The sequence below is a fragment of the Nicotiana tomentosiformis genome, chromosome 1 (genome assembly GCF_000390325.3).
Source record: "Nicotiana tomentosiformis chromosome 1, ASM39032v3, whole genome shotgun sequence".
NCBI classification, from domain to species: domain Eukaryota; kingdom Viridiplantae; phylum Streptophyta; class Magnoliopsida; order Solanales; family Solanaceae; genus Nicotiana; species Nicotiana tomentosiformis.
The window spans coordinates 25,294,233-25,312,261 of record NC_090812.1 but is presented as its reverse complement, the minus strand read 5'-3'; the positions used below and the strand labels follow the sequence as shown (position 1 = coordinate 25,312,261).

The 18,029-nt window shown below is 36.3% G+C and overlaps 2 protein-coding genes across 7 annotated transcripts; one reads left to right on the top strand and one right to left on the bottom strand.

Annotated features, from left to right (window-relative positions):
* The first annotated feature begins 4,143 nt into the window (after positions 1 to 4,143).
* LOC104086604 (transcription factor PIF3-like) lies at positions 4,144 to 9,820 on the top strand. Of its 5 annotated transcripts, none has more exons than XR_684130.4 (9): positions 4,145 to 4,601; positions 4,976 to 5,145; positions 5,265 to 6,411; positions 6,513 to 6,617; positions 6,725 to 6,790; positions 7,257 to 7,322; positions 7,412 to 7,927; positions 9,063 to 9,327; positions 9,406 to 9,820. XR_684130.4 is itself a non-coding variant. In XM_009590919.4 (9 exons), exons 2-9 carry the CDS (start codon positions 5,057 to 5,059, stop codon positions 9,417 to 9,419), a joined length of 2,130 nt encoding a protein of 709 aa, XP_009589214.1. In that variant the 5' UTR covers positions 4,145 to 4,601; positions 4,976 to 5,056; the 3' UTR covers positions 9,420 to 9,820. The 5 variants fall into 5 exon arrangements, 1 of the variants encoding a protein (XP_009589214.1); XR_684132.3 differs by lacking the exon at positions 9,406 to 9,820 and adding an exon at positions 8,495 to 8,767 and having other exon boundaries at positions 9,063 to 9,199; XR_684131.4 differs by lacking the exon at positions 9,406 to 9,820 and adding an exon at positions 8,480 to 8,767 and having other exon boundaries at positions 9,063 to 9,199.
* Positions 9,821 to 11,306: 1,486 nt separating this feature from the next.
* LOC104086605 (uncharacterized) lies at positions 11,307 to 14,755 on the bottom strand. 2 transcript variants are annotated; one of them, XM_009590920.4, is made up of 2 exons: positions 14,519 to 14,755; positions 11,307 to 13,487 (listed from the first exon to the last, which is right to left on the bottom strand). In XM_009590920.4, exons 1-2 carry the CDS (start codon positions 14,564 to 14,566, stop codon positions 11,634 to 11,636), a joined length of 1,902 nt encoding a protein of 633 aa, XP_009589215.1. In that variant the 5' UTR covers positions 14,567 to 14,755; the 3' UTR covers positions 11,307 to 11,633. The 2 variants fall into 2 exon arrangements, with proteins under 2 accessions (XP_009589215.1, XP_018623027.1); XM_018767511.3 differs by lacking the exon at positions 14,519 to 14,755 and adding an exon at positions 13,616 to 13,640.
* Between the last annotated feature and the right edge of the window lie 3,274 nt (positions 14,756 to 18,029).

The window sequence follows — 18,029 nt, the reverse complement described above, 5'->3', positions numbered from 1 at the left end:
CATCACCTGCTATCTCCTCTGAACATCTGCCAACCTCTCCTGCCCCTTTTCCTACCTCTGTTACACCTATAATCACCACTCATAATCAACCTAGAAGGCCAGGAAGGGTAACCAGACCTTTTATTTGGTTGACTTATTATGTACATCCCCCCTTACCAACCACTTCTTCTTCTTCCTCTTCTTATACCATTCAAAAATTTGTTTTTTACTCCCATCTACCTTCACACTTTCAGTCATTCCTTGCTTCTTTTTCTTTAGACACTGAACCCTCTTTTTTCTCTCAAGCTAGTAAAGATGCTAGGTCGATTAAACCCATGCAATTGAAAATTGAGGCTCTAGAGCAAAACCACACATGTAAGTAGTGAATCTACCTGCTGGTAAGGTCCCAATTGGTTGCAAATAAGTGTATAAGATTAAGTATAATGCAGATAGTTCAGTAGAGAGGTTCAAAGTGAGACTAGTTGCTAAAGGCTACACACAACAAGATGGTCTGGATTTCCATGACACCTTCTCCCCTGTGGCCAAGTTAACTACTGTAAGGACTGTAGTTGCTACTGCAGCCCTTAAGGGCTGGCCTGTTTTCCAAATGGATGTTCATAATGCCTTCCTCAATGGTGACCTTGAGGAAGAGGTGTACATGTCCCTCCCCCCAAGGCTTTAGTAGCCAGCGGGAGCATAGAGTATGTAGGCTACTAAAATCCTTATATGGTTTAAAACAGGCATCTAGGCAATGGAATTTAAAACTAATTCAAGCTTTCTTAGATTCTGATTTTGCTCAAGGCAAAAATGATTATTCATTGTTTACCAAGGCTGACAAAAATAAGTTTGTGTTTGTGTTGGTATATGTAGATGACTTACTTGTCTAAAGGAGATTCAGAATGCATAGGTTGCATTACACCAGAAGTTCAAGTTAAAAGACCTAGGGGAGTTGAGATACTTTCTAGGAATAGAATTTGCAAGGTCTACTGAGGAAATACTGATGTCACAAAGGAAATATGCACTTAAAATGATCTCAGATGTGGGACTAGCAGGCTCACAGCCTAAAGGTATACCTATGGAGCAAAATATAAAGATTACAAGTATAGAATTTGATGAAAGTATCAATGTTGGCACCTCAGATGAAGTACCGGAAGACAAGGGGAGTTTCCAAAGGTTAATTGGAAAACTTTTGTACCTCGCAATAAGCAGACCATACATCTCTTATGCAATTCAATGTCTAAGTCAGTTTATGCATGCACCCAAGAGATCTCATTATGAGGCAGCTCTACACATCATTAGGTACATAAAAAGACAGCCAGGTCTAGGAATCCTCATGTCAAGCAAAGGGACACATCAGATTGAAGCTTACTGTGACTTTGATTGTGCATCATGTCCCATGTCAAAGAAATCTGTGAATGGCTACTGTATTAAGCTAGGACATTCATTGATCTCTTGGAAGGCTAAGAAACAGAGTATTATCTCTAGAAGTTCTACTGAAGCAGAATATAGAAGCATGACACACACATTGGCAGAGCTGGTTTGGCTCAATGGTTTGCTGAAAGAGTTAAGAACGGATGTGCAGTTGCCAATGAAGTTGTTTTGTGACAACAAATTTGCATTACAAATTGCAGCAAATCCTATGTATCATGAGAGAACAAAACACATAGAAATAGATTGCCACTTCATAAGAGAGAAGATACAAGAGGGGCTGATTGAGACCTCTCACATATCAAGCAAAGCCACTTGGGCATCATCAACATGCTTTTTTGTTGTCCAAGTTGGGAATGAAAAATATTTTTCATTCTCAACTTGAGGGAGAGTGTAGAGATATAAAATGAAGTTGAGGCATCTTGTACATTGTGTTATTTAAAATATATTCTTCTAGATACATCTATTAGTTGGCTAGTTAAGACATATTGATATAACTTGTATATATCAGATACATTTTGTACACTGTAGACACAAGATAAGAAATACAATTCATATTTTTGTCTCTCTAGGATCATTTGTCTCTCACTTTACATTTTGTCTTTTCTTCTCCTAGACCTTGCCTCCATTGCCGTGGCAGATCTAGGTTACTTTTGACAGTATATATATAAAACTAGCAAAGTAAAAATATGCATGTCGTCATTTATATACGTTGAGAAAAAAAATGGGAAAAAAGAATAGTCGAATTTGATATTTTTCCCTCGTCCAAGAGAGAAAAGTGCAAAACGTAATGAAATAAACCAAAGACTAGAAAAGTTTTTGAAATTTAATAGGTGAAAAAATTGCTCGGTAAGCTATAAAAAGGTTTCTCATGAAAACAAAAATCATGAAAAAATTAAAAAAAATAAACAGGTTTTCGTACTTGCAAGAGAATCATTCCAATATATATATCTATCCTTCATCAAAACGAGAAAAGCACACTATTTTATTTTATGTGAAAATATTTACATTACCTGTAAGAAACAAATCAATAATGAATATCATGATTTCCAAGTATACTTGGTGATTAATTATTATACTTTATCCTATAATTTGGGACTACTTATGAGAGCTTTGTCCAAAATTGTTACCATATCCAAGGCTAGGAACTTGAACTCACATTATACAAAACCCCGTGTAACAATAGTCTTCCCAAGAACGAGGGGGAAGTAGAATTAATAAAGGCCACTTGGTGTGGTCAATACCTATATTAATAAAGGCTTATTAATGATGCAATACTCAGCTTAAAGTATTACTTTACTGTAGTACTATACTACTATATAGGAGTTATAATATTTTTTCCCAAAATTGTTAGAATGATAAAACAGTAAATTAATCAAATGGAAATATATAAGGAGCATCTTTAAGGGATAATAATATTAAATACTCCGAGTATGATATGTTTTTCAAGATGCACAGAAAACAGACATAGTGTCCCTCTCACCTTATCTAACTACTACTTTATATGACTTACGACCAATCGACTCAAAATATAAATAAAGTAATAAGTAAAATAAATGTGAACCCAATAAATGCGTACGAAAAAAATCTCTCTTTCAACTATGAAATATTGAATTCAAATTCAGGAAAAAGACTACAATGCATGCCTAGGATTTAATTTCGCCTGCAGTTTTGAGGTTAGCTATAACAAACCTTTGTTTTGTTTCGAGTGGATTTCATCACCTCCCCTTCTCTGTAATAATGAGAAGGAGAAAATGATTGGTACAAAAATAAGAAACGAGATCACATTAAAAGAAAGAACAACGTAATGGAGTTTAAGACTCTCAAAATATAGCAACAGATTGTTGGAAAGGGGAATATTCGTTATGAAAAACAAAAAGTAAGACTTCATCGTCTTTCATTCAGTAACTTCCCGGTTTAAATTTTAATAAAGATAAAAACATTACTATTATATATAGAATCTCTTTTCATTTTATTAAGCTTTTATGTGTATAGTTTATTTATATTCTACGATCATAGTAGGTATTCCTCGATAGAGATGACAACACTACATATATATACGTATATATTCGATTTTTTGTATAGTGCTATTATGAGGACCTAGATTAAAGTAACCAAAGTATTATAACGAGTACATCACCGAATAAGAACCTATTTCAGTAGCAATATTGAGGTCTAAGTGTTTTTTCCTTCTAATTGAGGTAAGCACATTTATTATACTAGACTTTCACATAATTTATGTTATGTTATCTAGAAAAAGGTTAATGAAATTATGGTCAACGTACCAACAACGTTGGTCGTAAGAATTCTGACCAAATCGAGCTTATTATTGCTTTGGTTGAACCATATATTTACTGAACTGAAATTGGAAAAACAGAGAATTTCTTGTAGTTCATTTCAACAAAATTGAAAAGTTCTCCATTTTTATCACAAAGAAGGAAAAAAAAAAAGGAAAAAGAAAAAACAAGTGCTGACTATGAAATAACGTTGATGTAATGAGAGGTTATAAGCAACCGTTTGATCAGACCAACGGTCTCCATCCACGTAAAATAAACACAAAATTAATCATACTACAAACCCGACAATAGTACTCCAACAACTACTCCAAAAGGATAAATATGACTGTGGTTAAGTTATTAAGTGTACTTTTTCTTAACCATGGTTAAAAACACGACAGATTTGGAAGCGTATGCTCTCTGTTTAAGCTAAAAAAGCAAGTACTCTACATTCTTCCTGTGCTTTATTTCTGTTCAAAAATATTTACTGTGGAGAGTGCCTTCATACCTCGGCCACCTGCAAATTCCCAAGTCTTTCGCCGCCTTCTACTACTACCCAATACCCTCTCTTTGCAATCTTTTTAACTGATTACTTTCTTTTCTTTATTTATCCCTCCTCTCTCTCTCTCTCTCTCTCTCTCTAAATCTTCTTTACATTTTCGAGAAGTACAGTTGTTTTTCTTGGAGCTTAAAAACCCAAGTGGGAGTTTAGCTGTGAAGATTTGTACTTTTTTGGAAAGCTAGGCTGAGCATGTGGAGACCCAAATATTGGTACTTTCAAGAATAAAAGAAGTTATCTTTGAAGTAAATAATACTTAGTTCAAGACTGAGATTTTCTTGCATAAAGTTTGGTGCTTTTTTCATTCGGATGAGAGCTGATCTTGGAGCTGAGTGTTAATTTTCGTGTGTTTTGAAGAGGTGGGTTTTGTTTTAAATTAACTAGTAATTTTTTATATTAGTGTATAAATAATTGTGGGTTGTTAATTAATAGAAATCTTGAAGGGGTTTGTACTCTAATGATTGAAATTGAATAAAAAGATTGAACTTTTAACTCAAAGAAATCTCAAGTTGGTTGCTTTATTATTTTAAAGTATCTTATGAAACCCCATTAAACAATTGGGACTTTGACTGATAACTTAATTATTTATATCCTTACTACTGTTATGGGTTTTATATAATTTTACTGATTAGGACATTAGTTTATGGAAACAGTTTTTGGTTTTCAGTGTTATATGCTTGAGAATTCTAAAATGTTTGGATTTTTGCTGGAAAAAAAAATGCTACTGGACTAGGTGTGGAAGATTTCCTAAAAATGTCAGAGTGCCCAAAGTTAGAGCAATTCTGAGTTAGCAGTTATCACACACCTCTCCATCATGCCTCTCTCTGAGTTTTTGAAAATGGCTAGAGGGAAGCTTGAATCTGGCCAACAGAGAATCTCATCTACAACTCATCTCTCTTCTTTGTGAGTACTGTTTCCATTTTTGCATTTTGTTTTATGCCTTTGATTGGAACCAGTTGATTTAATATTTAGCTAGTTGGTTGTTTGCTATGTTTTGAGAAATTTTCTTGGTATTTATGCAGTCCTGAGAATGACTTGGTTGAGCTTGTATGGGAAAATGGTCAGATTATGATGCAAGGCCAGTCCAGTAGTGCTAAGAAGAACCCTATTCCTAATAAACTTCCATCAAATGTCTCAAAGATTGGGAAGTTTGGTGTGATGGACTCTATGTTGAATGATATGCCATTATCTGTGCCCACTGATGAACTGGATTTGATTCAAGAGGATGAAGGGGTGCCTTGGTTAGGTTATGCAGCAGATGATAGTCTTCAACAAGATTATTGTTCTCAGTTTTTGCCTGAAATATCTGGTTTGACGGCAAATGAACCATCCAGACAGAGTGAATTTGGTTTAATAAATAAGAGAGGTAGTTCCGATAAGATGATTAGGGATTCACATAGTGTTCCTATTCATAATGCTGGTAATTTTGAGCAAAGAAAGGTTTCTCCTTCTTCCAAATTTAGCCTGTTATGTTCATTGGCACCTCAGAAAGGTCATCTAGAATCAGGAGTTTCAGATGTCTTTAGCAGTAAAATTAGCAATACTCCAGTGTCTGTGTATGGGGATTCAGGTCAAAATCAAGCTGCAGCTGGTGAGGTCAAAAGCATTAAAATCCAAAAGCAAAATATGTCTGGAAGTTGCTCCAGTTTGCCGAACTTTTCACATTTCTCAAGACCTGCTACATTTGTTAAAGCAGCGAAGCTTCAAAATATTACTGGGGGTCCGAATGTCTCAGATTCATATACCGTAGAAGCAAAGGGGAGTAAAGAAGGAGAAAATGTGACAAATAGCCACAATAATGTAAATGCTGCAGCAGTTGAAGACTATTTAAGTTCCAAGAAGGAAAATGACCTCCATTATCCAACTAATGTGGTACCTTCCCAACTCGAGTCAAGAGCATCTGGGGATAGCTTTCATGATAGATCATGTCGTGTTGAACAGTCTGATAATGTGTTCAGAGATCGTTCGAGTAATAGTGCCAACACCCCTGGTCAGTTTACTGGTGCAAAGGCAACGACAGATACAGCTGATGGTGAGAGAAATGTTGAACATGGGGTTGTTTGCTCATCTGTATGCTCTGGTAGCAGTGCAGAGAGAGGATCAAGTGATCAGCCTCATAATCTAAAGAGGAAAACCCGAGATAATGAGGATTCCGGGTGTCCAAGTGAAGTAAGTTTATTACTTAAAGGCCATTACTTTTAACATCGTTTTGTAGTATGTTACATCTTTGTTAAGATGTTGAGTCTGACAAGGAAATATCTTCTGTTCAGGATGTTGAAGAAGAATCTGTTGGTATAAAAAAAACATGCCCTACTCGAGGAGGTACAGGTTCAAAGAGAAGCCGAGCTGCAGAGGTGCATAATTTGTCTGAGCGGGTGAGCTGACCATTAACACATCATCTGTGCCTTTTGCATTTTGAGGTCGTAAATCTTCTTAAGATGATTTAGATATAAATGCATTCTGATTCATTTTCTGCAAACAGAGGCGAAGGGATAGGATTAATGAAAAGATGCGTGCATTACAGGAACTAATACCCAACTGCAATAAGGTACAAAAAGTCTTTGGATAAGTTAAAGTCATGCTGAGAAGTTGATTTATGTGATTTTGTCTGTTCCTTTTTTGTAATCCCTGTAAGATTGGAAAGGGATTTTGTCTTTTGGTGTTTTGCGCACTTGTAATTACTACAACACTTACTTAGTGCTAGCTGCTATCACCTTTCTCTATATGAAAAAAAATTTGTCTATTCTTTTTCTACCATACTTCATCAAGCAATCAACTTTAAGTTAGTTAAAAACTCAGAAAATGTCAGTAACTTATTTGAGCTTAATGCATAAGCTAGAGTAAGATTTTGCTGGTATTTCACTCATATATTTCAAGTTGCTTTAACTGACACGGTTTGATGAAGTGTTGCTGGTAATCTTAAAAGTAACCATCACCCAACCTTATTGTATCCTAACTCCTCCTGTAGTTTCTCATTTTCAATAATTTTGATGGCTTTCCTTATTGATTGCTAGGCGGATAAAGCTTCAATGCTTGATGAAGCTATTGAGTATTTGAAGACACTTCAACTGCAAGTACAGGTTAGATGATGGTTTTCTATGCTTTTTTTAAGAACTGAGAATTAGAGTCATAACTACAATTGCTAATTGGTTCATCCCCTTTTTTGCAGATAATGTCTATGGGAGCAGGGTTTTGTGTCCCACCAATGATGTTTCCTGCTGGAGTGCAGCACATGCATGCTGCCCAAATGCCACATTTCTCTCCAATGGGTTTAGGGATGGGTATGGGAATGGGGATGGGCTATGGAATGGGTATGCTTGACATGAATGGTAGATCGTCTGGCTGCCCTGTTTTTCCAATCCCCTCTGTTCAAGGATCTCATTTTCCGTCACCTCCAATTCCTGCCACTGCTGCTTATCCAGGAATAGCTGTATCTAGTCGTCATGCCTTTGCACATCCTGGTCAAGGACTTCCCATGCCAATCCCACGACCATCTTTGGCTCCTTTGGCAGGGCAATCATCAACTGGTGCTGCTGTCCCTTTGAACGCTGCAAGGGTAGGAGTTTCAGTGGACAGACCGAGTGTACCACCAATTTTGGATTCCAAAAATCCAGTACACAAGAAGAACTCACGGATAGTCCGTGATGCTGAATCTAGCCTCCCAATAAATCAGACATGCAGTCAGGTGTGTATTTTTATCAAGGACTTATCATGTTCTATCTATTGAAAAGGAGAAAAAAAGAAGAGTACGAAATGAAAGAAAACAGGCACTATAAACTCTGTTTGCTGGAGAATAGAAGTTACTGATTCCTATATAGTCTCTTTGTGTGTAGTGATGATATGTATAAATGGATGCAGACACATAGCATTATTCTGTAGATAAAGATTCATGTTTATGAACAATCAGTGGAAGTGGGGAGAGAGAGGGTGTTTATTATTGAGGAGTCATGCTGCATATATTTGGTGAGATTTTTCTGTTGAGAGGAGAATAAACGGAAGAAATATTAAATGTAATTGAAGATATATAGGATGCAACTCATAACTGTCTTGTCTTCTTTTTCTTCTACATGAAATGGCCAATTATCTATTACGAAATAGAGAAGTATAAAGGTGGAATCTATAGAAAGGTTTTCCATTTCTGGCTTCATTTGCCATTATGTCACAACTGCTGCACAGTTCTGTATAGCTGTAATTAGGAGGATGTTACATATGAAGACTAATGCTGATTTTGAAAAAGGCTGATACCTCGTAGGAAGCTTGTTAGGGAGACTAGGGATGCACCTAATGTCAAGGGACCTCTAGGTGTGCCAGCTTGTTCAAACTTCAATATTCAGGAGCAACTCAGAATTCTTCTTGGGTCACACATGCTGCTGTTGGTTCCTAGTGCTGTTAGATATTTCTCAAATTCCATGGCGAATAGCTTGGTATCTAGTTGGTGACTTAGGCAAATGCTTTGAGTTTCTTCATGGTTATTACTGGCTTACTAGCACACACTTGGAGACACTTTGAATTTTCTGGTTCCATGGTAGGTTCATGATATTCCATGGTAGTTGCCATTTAAATTGACTTATTTTCCTTCTGCTTCTGTCCCTAAGCTGAGGGTCAATTACTAATACTGTAAAAATGCTCCTGTATTATCCTGATTCCTGGGCCAAGTGCAAATTCGTCTAACACAATAATTGCTTGCAGTCATGGCCCAGAAATATTACTGACCCTTGGTATATTTTGCTTTAACTCATGGCGAGCTAAAAGTTTTCCTTGTCAGTCATATAACATCAGCACTGCATAGTCTTAATCAGTTCTCTTTCCTGCTATATCAGGTGCAAGCAGCAAATGAAATTCTGGACAAATCAGCTTTGGTGCAAAAAAATGATCAACTCCTTGATGTTACTGGTAGTGCAGCTAATAACTTGACCAACCAAACAGATGTGCCTGGAAGTGAAGCTGGTGAGTTTGTATTAGAAAAAACTCTGTGACATTCAGTTTGATCAGTGACTCTAATGTAGTGAGGAGCAACTTCATTCCTTATGATAAGATGTGAAAGTGAAGTTTATATTGCGAATCTCTGCCAAAACACCATTTGTTGTACGTATATTCCTCGCTTTTGGGTATGCGACCTGGAAGATAGAGTATTTCACTGAACGATCTGAGTCTTTTATCCAGGTTCCAGTCTGTAGACACAACTTTATGTTCTGATCACTGACCGTGGATTGTTCATCTTATGGAAGAGGTCATTTTCTCAATCAGCGGAAGGTTGCCCCGTTTAAATCCGACCAGTATGCAGTTCTGAAATCGAATTGTTGTTAACTGGTAGAGTTCCATGCTGGTTTTTGCAACTACCATCGGAATGTAGCATCAACATACACGACGAATGCACAGATTTTGGTAATGTAAAGAGAGACCATAATTTTCTCCTTCAAATGTACATCCAAGATATCTAAAAGCAGTTGGAGCATACTTCTTCCCACCCTCCCCATGAAGGATCATGTATTTGGCATCTCAACTGTGTTATGTCATGTGTACCAGACATATCAACATGTGCTCTAATAATAAGAAAGCGCAAGCCAGTTCTCATTTATTCATCTGTACTTTTCAATATTTGGTATTTTTCTCCAAGCAGAATAGGTGCAGTAATATGAAGCATTTTTTGAAAATTTTAACCCTCTTCTCTTCCCAACTAATTATGTCCCTGTTAGTTTAGGATATGAGGAGGCTTTTATAGGAAGAAGGGAAAATCAAAAAAAGCATTTTGGACGAATTCTTGGCATATGCCTAGTCCTTGATAGACAGAGTTATTCGATACATGGAATAGTTGAGATGGTGCAAGTTGGTTTGGACAATACTGTTATTTAAAAAAGCAATGCTGATGGCTTTTATCGTCCTGCTCACGTTCTTGATTCTCTATGAAACAACTCAAAAACTTTTGAAACAAGGGAAAGATTGTGAAAAGAAAGTTTTTAGTGCAGTGTTTTTAATGTCCCCGCTCCATCAACGTGAACAATTACCAATTTAATGTGTATTATTGACTTTGTCTTAACCGATTCCATGGTTGAGCGATGATACATCATACAAGTTTTGAATATTGAAAGTTGGTTATAAGATTTTGAAAGGTGATAGTCACTGATGAGAAGGAGTATACAGGAGCAGTCCTTTTCACGTCATCAATCCAGCTTGATTGCCAATACTGGTGAATTTATTGTACATGAAGCTACATGTCCCAGTTGTTGTTCCACTTTTGATTCAATTAATTTTCTGTGATGAAAATTAAGGAGAAGACGTGTTGTCTCCTCCTCCCTTCTTTCTACTTTTATATGGTGGATTCTCTTTGCCTATCCTTTTGTTTCCAAAAATGGATATGACCAGTAGCAGAGACACTTATTAGAATCAAGTAGTATCATTTGACCCCGCTTTAAAAATAATATGTACTTTAAAAATAACATGTAAATACTATATGTCGACACCACTTGAAAATATTGCGAAGTGAACATCAGTGTAAAGCAGTTTAGAATTACCATCCCCGTCCAAAACATTGTACTTGTCAAACTGTAACAATAGATGGCCACTGATAGTGCAAATCTCTGTGTATGCCTCTGGATATGACATTAACTCTCCTTTTATGCAATAACATGAATGGAGTGAAAATATTGAAAGCAAGCCTTGTAAAGGTAACTTTTATTTTGTTTGGTAATGATAGTGGTATGGGTTGAGCTTAAAGAATGAAATGAGGATATTTCATTCGACACCTACTTATTTGGGATTGAGGCAGTAGTAGTAGTTGTTGTTGTAAGCCTTGTAAAGGGAAAGGAAGTTTTTGAAGCTTGTGATTAAACGAGTTTTCAGAAGAACCATATCAGGTTTCCAACAGATTTTCGTTTTGTAGACACCAAAAGAATAACAAACCCATTGTAGCCGTACATTCTTGCTCGCTTGAAGCAGCAAAGCACAAAAGATTCAAGTGTATTTGCAAACAGATTAGCAGATCAATGACCAACAACTCGTGAATAAAGACTTTTTAACCATAATAAGAAACAACAATAAGGACAAGCAACAAGGACAAGCCTATATATAGAAATATGACACTTTATGTACATCATTATCCAATCAATTGAATATGTTTTTCCACAAACTCACAAACTCAACAGTCAAATATGAAAAGAAAATCATAAAAAGGAACATTCTCTCTAGTTTGGAAGAGTAGAAAGCAAAGCACAACTATACAATACCTATGGGCAAACACTAGAATCATACGAAACAAGACAACATAGCGATATACCTGACCCCTGGTGACCAAAAAATGAAAAAGATTAAGAATAAGAAAAATAAAGATCACACCACTAGTAAATTTACTCGCTTCGGATCATTGTAATATTTATCTCAGAGCTTCTGATATCTTATTTGGTTTTGACTTCATTCTTTGATTCAGATTTGGAGTTGGGGGACTTGCCAATGATTGCTTTCTTTGCCTTTACAAGGGACTGCTTCACCTTAGACATAAGGTTGCTTGATTGCTTTGTCTTCACTGGAACTTCTTCTGTTTTTGCTATCTCCTCAACTTCTTTCTCAGCTTCAGCAATTTTCTCATCTTTTGCCTCTGTCTCTGGCTTCTGAGCTTCTTCAGCTGAAGGTTCACTAGCATTAGCTGTTGCCTCATCCACTTTCTTCTCAACTTCTGCAGCTTCATTGGCTTCAGTTGCAGCAATTTTCTCTTCATTTTTGCTCCCATTTTCAGCAATTGGTTCAATGTCTCTGGAACTAATCTCCACTTCTGGGGCCTTTTCGGCAACTTCAGATGTTTCAATAACCTTTGCTTCTGGTGCAGCTAATTCCTCAGTCGCAACACTTTTCTCTCCCTTATCTTGATCATCAGTTTTCACATCCTTTGTTTCTCTTTTGACTTTTTCTACCTCTTCTTTTGCTGGTGCTTCAGCAACTGTAGCCTCTGGAACCGATTCCTTTTCTTTCTCCTCAACAACAGCATTGTCTCCCGCAACTTCAGCAGGGCCTTCCTCATCTGTTTTCTGCATTAGTGTTCCTAAAGTGGTTGAAGTTACTTGTTTCGAGCTCTCTGCAAGAAGAGGTTCCCCTTTTGGGGCTTCTTCTACTTTATCTACTGGAATCGCTTCATCTTTTCCAGTAACGGCCTCAGCAGCTTCTTGCTCAATCTTTTCAGCAGCTTCAGTTGGCTTTTCCTCTGCAATGGGAGCTGCTACTGAAATTTCTTCTATCTTAGGTTCTGCCGCTGGAACTTCTGACACTGTTACAACAGCTTTTTGTGGTTCACTGGCCTCTAAATATGCTTGCTCCTTCTTGTCCTCAACTGCCTCAACTGATGTTTCCACAACGTCAACTGTTGTTGGCGGCTCCTCAGGCTTTTCATTGACAGGCTCATTTTCAGATCCTTTCTCCAAAATTTCAACCTTTTCAGCCCCTGGTTGCACCTCTAGTTCACCTTTGGTAACATCAACAACTTGCTCAGGAATACTTTGAGCTTCTGGTTCAGGCGCAGGTTCCTTGGATAATTCTGGAATATCTTTGCTAGTAACATCCAATGCAGGCGCCTCATCTAGTTTCTTAACTTCTTCAATAGTTGGAGGCTTAATTTCCTTGTCTGCGGTCTTTTCTTCTGATTCTGCTGAAGTAGCAGGTGTGCTTGCCAGTTTCTCAGCTTTTGGTTTCTCCTCCTCGTCAGTTGTGGGCGGAGGTGGCGATATTTCATCAGCGTTAGGCTTCTGGTACTCATCAGCTTTCTTTACCTCTTCAATTGCCGGGGGCGATGGCTCATCAACTATTGGCTTCTCTTCCTCATCACTTTTCTTTACCTCTTCAAGGATGGTTGGTGGTGGTTCCTCTATTGTTGGCTCCTCATCAGCTTTCTTTACTTCTTGGACTATTACTGAAATTGGTTCATCAGCTTTAGGCTTTTCTTCCTCCTTTAATTCTTCAATAATGGTTGCTGGTTGCTCCTCTATTGTTGGCTTCTCTCCTTCATCAGCTTTCTGTACTTCTTCAGCTATAGTTGAGCCTGGTTCCTCAGCTTTCGGCTTTTCTTCCTCGCTATCCTTCTTTGGCTCTTCAATTACTGGAGCTTCGCTTTTTGTGTCCTCTATTTTTTCCACTGATTCAGTAGAAGAAACCAGTGGACTAGGGGAATCCTCTTCTATTGGTTTTGTTCCATTCTCTTTAGTAGGGGTTACACTCTCTTCTTCCATAGTCTTAACCTCTTCAAGCACTTCCTTCTCAATTTTCTGCAATAAACATTGAAGAAGCAATGAGAAGAGAATAAAAAAGAGATATCAAGCAGAAATCAAATGAGAAAATGTTTGAATCCACAGGACTAAAAGGAAAATGAAAAAGCTGGAATATAAATTTTTACTTTTTAGAATGGTGAACTGAAAAAAGGAATGAAATCTTGGACATTAATAAGCTTTCAGTTTTCAAGTGTGGTAGCTCAGTGCCCACTTCTTTGAAGAAACTTAATGGAATACATAAATCTGAACTAGTTAAGAAAAGGACAAATTTAGGGAAATACAAATGGTAATTTCCTCATCAGTCTCAACAAAGATTGACATTGACATAAAGCACCCTAGGAAAGAGGGTGATGAGGCTTTTTCTTTGGCGAACTCATATAACACTAACTTTTGTCATGTTCAAGTTACATACAAAGGTCAAAGGATAAGAAAGCAACAAGAAAACGAAATAAACAAAGAAACAGGCCAGTATTCCTACACACAAAAATCAGTTCTCACAAGCAAAGCAACTAATTTTCATCTCAGCAGAGATGTCACTTATCAGACATTTCATCAATTTTTTTCTTATGATATCATGAGTAATAAAAACTAGAGTATCACATAAATCTGTTTTGAAGACGGATAAAATTCACTTGAACAGTGAAATTATCTCTTTTACTTTCTCATAGATATCAGTGACTAATAAGGCTTATCACCCTAACATCCTTATAAAAAAATCTAATTTACAATATTCTATAGGATCCTTGAGCTAAAAAGATCTCATTCTTCTTTTTTACTTTGGTACAATTTTCTTTTATAACATCTAAACTTTGTTCGGTCTATGATAATAAACTCAACACATAATAATAGCAGATGACAAAGCAGGCTAAAGGGTATTTTTGCTGCAAAACTCTATCTATATCCAAACCACCAAAAATAAAGTACTTGAAAGCTGTCAACATATATATCCATTCAAAACAAGATACAAAAAACAAATATATCTGGTAAAATTCATTAGCAACTGAAGAGAAAAAATCACAGAAGCTTACCTCAGAGGCAGGTATAGGATGATCTGATGTAACAGTTTCAGTAGCCATGTATAGAGACTGATGATTATGAAGAATTCAAAGAAATGATCCCTCTTAAACTGATAGAAAAGATTCAGTAGATTAAAGAAAGAAAGAAAAAGGAATAGACAAGAAAGGAAAAAGAATGATATGGTTGGCAATAGCCCAAGAAAGGCTCTCAAAGCATACAGAAGTAAGTAGAGAACCACACTCACATACAACCCCCCTCCCCCCCCCCCCCACAAACCCCAACCCCAAGCCAGCTCTTTTGAAAAGTAAGAAACAGGGTGGACTGATGTTCACATGATGGATGACCTGTCAGCACTTGGTGGAATTTACTTTTAACTAATCTTCAAAATTTTCAATTCACTAATCCTAATTATGATGGAAAAAGCACCTTTAAAATTTGAATATTAACAAAAAATTAAATATTTAAATAATTCGGATGAGAAAAGAATATGATTATATTGTGAAAATATGAAGAGGATGGAGTTGTCAAAAACTGGATTAGCATGGTCTCTCTACAGTCACAAAAAGCTTCATTCATTGAATGGGACCATTTGCATTTGGTGAGTTTTAACAGCCTAATATAGTATTTTGGCAAACAGTTGTCTATTTTGTCCACTTACTACTGAGAGTCCCATTTTGAAATTAAAAAGATACTTTTTTGGCCCCCAATTATTTAGGTCATTTTCATTTTTCCAGTGAGGACATCTACTCTTCGCCAAAAGAAAATTATTTTTGCATGGACGGTGTCTAGTTGGTTTTGTATAAGTACTATACAATTCATTATGTTATAATGAAAGAAAAATACAATTGCATACTTAGATTAGTAGTTTAGGAGAGGTCCATGCTGGGGCGGAGCCACAGTACGTGTTACGTGTTCGGTCGAACCCAGTAACTTTGATCCAAACTTTATATTTGTTTTAAAAAATTTATTGAATATTGTACAAATTCTTAATTTAGACCCCAATACCTTAGAAGAATTAAAATTTCGAACCGAGTAACTCCAAATTCTTGCTCCATGAATGTCATGTATGAAGTTTAAAAAGGCTCTCATCATAACAGAAATCTCTTACTAAAAGCTCTTTTAAGGACTTTCTAAATAATAGAGACTAATTATTTGGTGGCTCCTACATCTTCTAATCTTGTATGTAGTCAGTAATATGATAGCTAGTAATATATAACCATGGTATTATAGAGCTCTTTAATTTGATGAAACATTGGTGGGTTCTCTATTAAGTAATTGTACTTTTATGAGTTCAAAGAAAAAAAAAATGTTGAAGTAGAACGATAGAAATGCCTATAGATAAAATAGGCGAGGATAGTTCATAGCAAAAGGTATGAATGTTGTTCGGTTTTGATCGATTTTTTCCAAAAAAGACACCAAACCAAGTAAGTCGGTTTTTTAAATATTGGAACCAAACCAAATCAATTAAGTCATTTTTTATCGATTCTGTTTTTATCGTTTTTTTCGGTTATTTATCGGATTTTTTCTTAAATATTAGATATACACTACCAACCACATATTTCGACGAGTACATTTTCAACGTAACATTATCAAACCAATTGCTCTTTGAGAAATCTATCATTTACCAAGATATATTGATGATAATTGAATCAAATAGTGATGAATAATTTAATTACCTATCAAACTAGAATATAAAAATAAAGAATTAGATTATTATAATAGCAAAGAAGTAGACTAAAAATATAAATGGCTAATATGTATCATAAAATTTTAGAAACTTTATATAAAATTTTATATATATATATATATATAAAATAAATTTAAATAGCTATTTCTATAGTTGGTTTGGTTCGATTTTTTCGGTTATTTTTTGATTAAAACCAAAATCAAGCCAAATTTGATCGGTTTGGTTCGGTTTTTGATTTGGATCGATTTTTCAAGATGAACACCCCTAGAAAAAGGTCAGTTTCGTACCTTAGAAAGTCTCGACAAAAATGTGTATTTACTGGGAGTAGGAGTGGCAAACGGTCGGGTCGGGTCGGATATGGTTCGGGTCGAAAACGGGTAATAAAAAAATGGATAAATTATCCAATCCGACTCATATTTAATACGGATAAAAAACGGGTTAACCGGCGGATAATATGGATAACCATATTATCCATGACTTACTTGCATATGATCACTTTTGGGAGAATTCTTAGTCTCTTTAACTTGAGGAACCCCCAATTTGAGGCTTTACAAATGTAAAAGTTATACCCATTGATTATCCATTTTCTAAATGGATAATATGGTTCTTATCCAGTGTGGAGTTTGAAGGATATAATAACCATAGAGCTGGTCGATTCATTTAGGCCTATCAGTTGAGATGGATTGTCACGACCCAAATCGATGGGCCGCAACTGGCACCCGATACCTTACTCAATCGAGTACCAACGTAACGTATCTTTCGTATCATACTATCAAAGGTAAATGAGCTGGAGAGGCTGTCGTGAGATAAGTAGAATAAAACATGAGGAAATACTCAATATAGGGTGACCCAACTTGATATATACTGACTTATACATATGACGCTCTGGCCTATAAGTCCGACATGATCCTTAATATACTCAAAACATAGACCGACAAGGCCATACCAATATCTGTATACATGACATCTGTCTACAAGCCTCTAAGAGTACATAAATATCATAAAGGTCGGGACAGAGCCCCGCCATACCAATCAATACATATTCAAATCATACTGACTAAATAGGCAACTCCGGAGTAAGTGGAGTGCACAAACACCTCCCGCTGAGCTGATAGCCTACTAGGAGAACTCTCAACCTGTCTATCGGGACCTGCGGGCATGAAATGCAGCGTCCCCAAGCAAAAGGGACGTCAGTACAAATAAAGTACCGAGTATGTAAGGCATGACAATACTATATAAAAGACATGAAAGAAGCATGGAGTAAAGAACTCAACCTGTAATTCTGAATAGCTCTGTGAATTATGAAAAAATTATAATATCATGCATGTGTGTATAAATGCCATACCATGCATAGGTATATACGTACATAATATCATCAAACCTCTGAGGGCATCCCATCATATTATCTCAGCCACTGTGGGCGAAATCATCAACGTATACCAGCTGATCAGGTGGTGGTGCATATATAACGCCATAACCTTTTTCTATATCCCATATACATATAATATACGCGTATATAACGCCATCTGGTTATGGATCAATGTACATGTATAAATGAATGCAATGCATAATGAAGTAAGTCAATAAAATCTCTTGGAATGTCATAAGATCAATATGCCTTCGGATAAACTTTAGCAACTTATGTATTTTTCTGAGACCCATGAACAGAAGATATAATAATAGGACACATGGGGAATCAAGAACATAGGCACCCCTAATACTTGTATGAATAGAGTTATTTATGAAAGTTCAGCGTTTGCACATTTCGTTTGTTTCATATGGATCATGCCAAAATGAAAGAATGGATAGCCTTAACATACCTCAAGTTGTCAATG

Bases quoted from the DNA above. Each gene is read 5' to 3' on its own strand.
- LOC104086605 (XM_009590920.4), bottom strand. From the start codon at position 14,566: ATGGCTACTGAAACTGTTACATCAGATCATCCTATACCTGCCTCTGAG. The intron at 13,488-14,518 runs GTAAGCTTCTGT...TGTTTATTGCAG, and splicing joins ATCCTATACCTGCCTCTGAG to AAAATTGAGAAGGAAGTGCT.
- LOC104086604 (XM_009590919.4), top strand. From the start codon at position 5,057: ATGCCTCTCTCTGAGTTTTTGAAAATGGCTAGAGGGAAGCTTGAATCT. The intron at 6,618-6,724 runs GTGAGCTGACCA...TTCTGCAAACAG, and splicing joins TGCATAATTTGTCTGAGCGG to AGGCGAAGGGATAGGATTAA. The intron at 7,928-9,062 runs GTGTGTATTTTT...CTGCTATATCAG, and splicing joins TAAATCAGACATGCAGTCAG to GTGCAAGCAGCAAATGAAAT.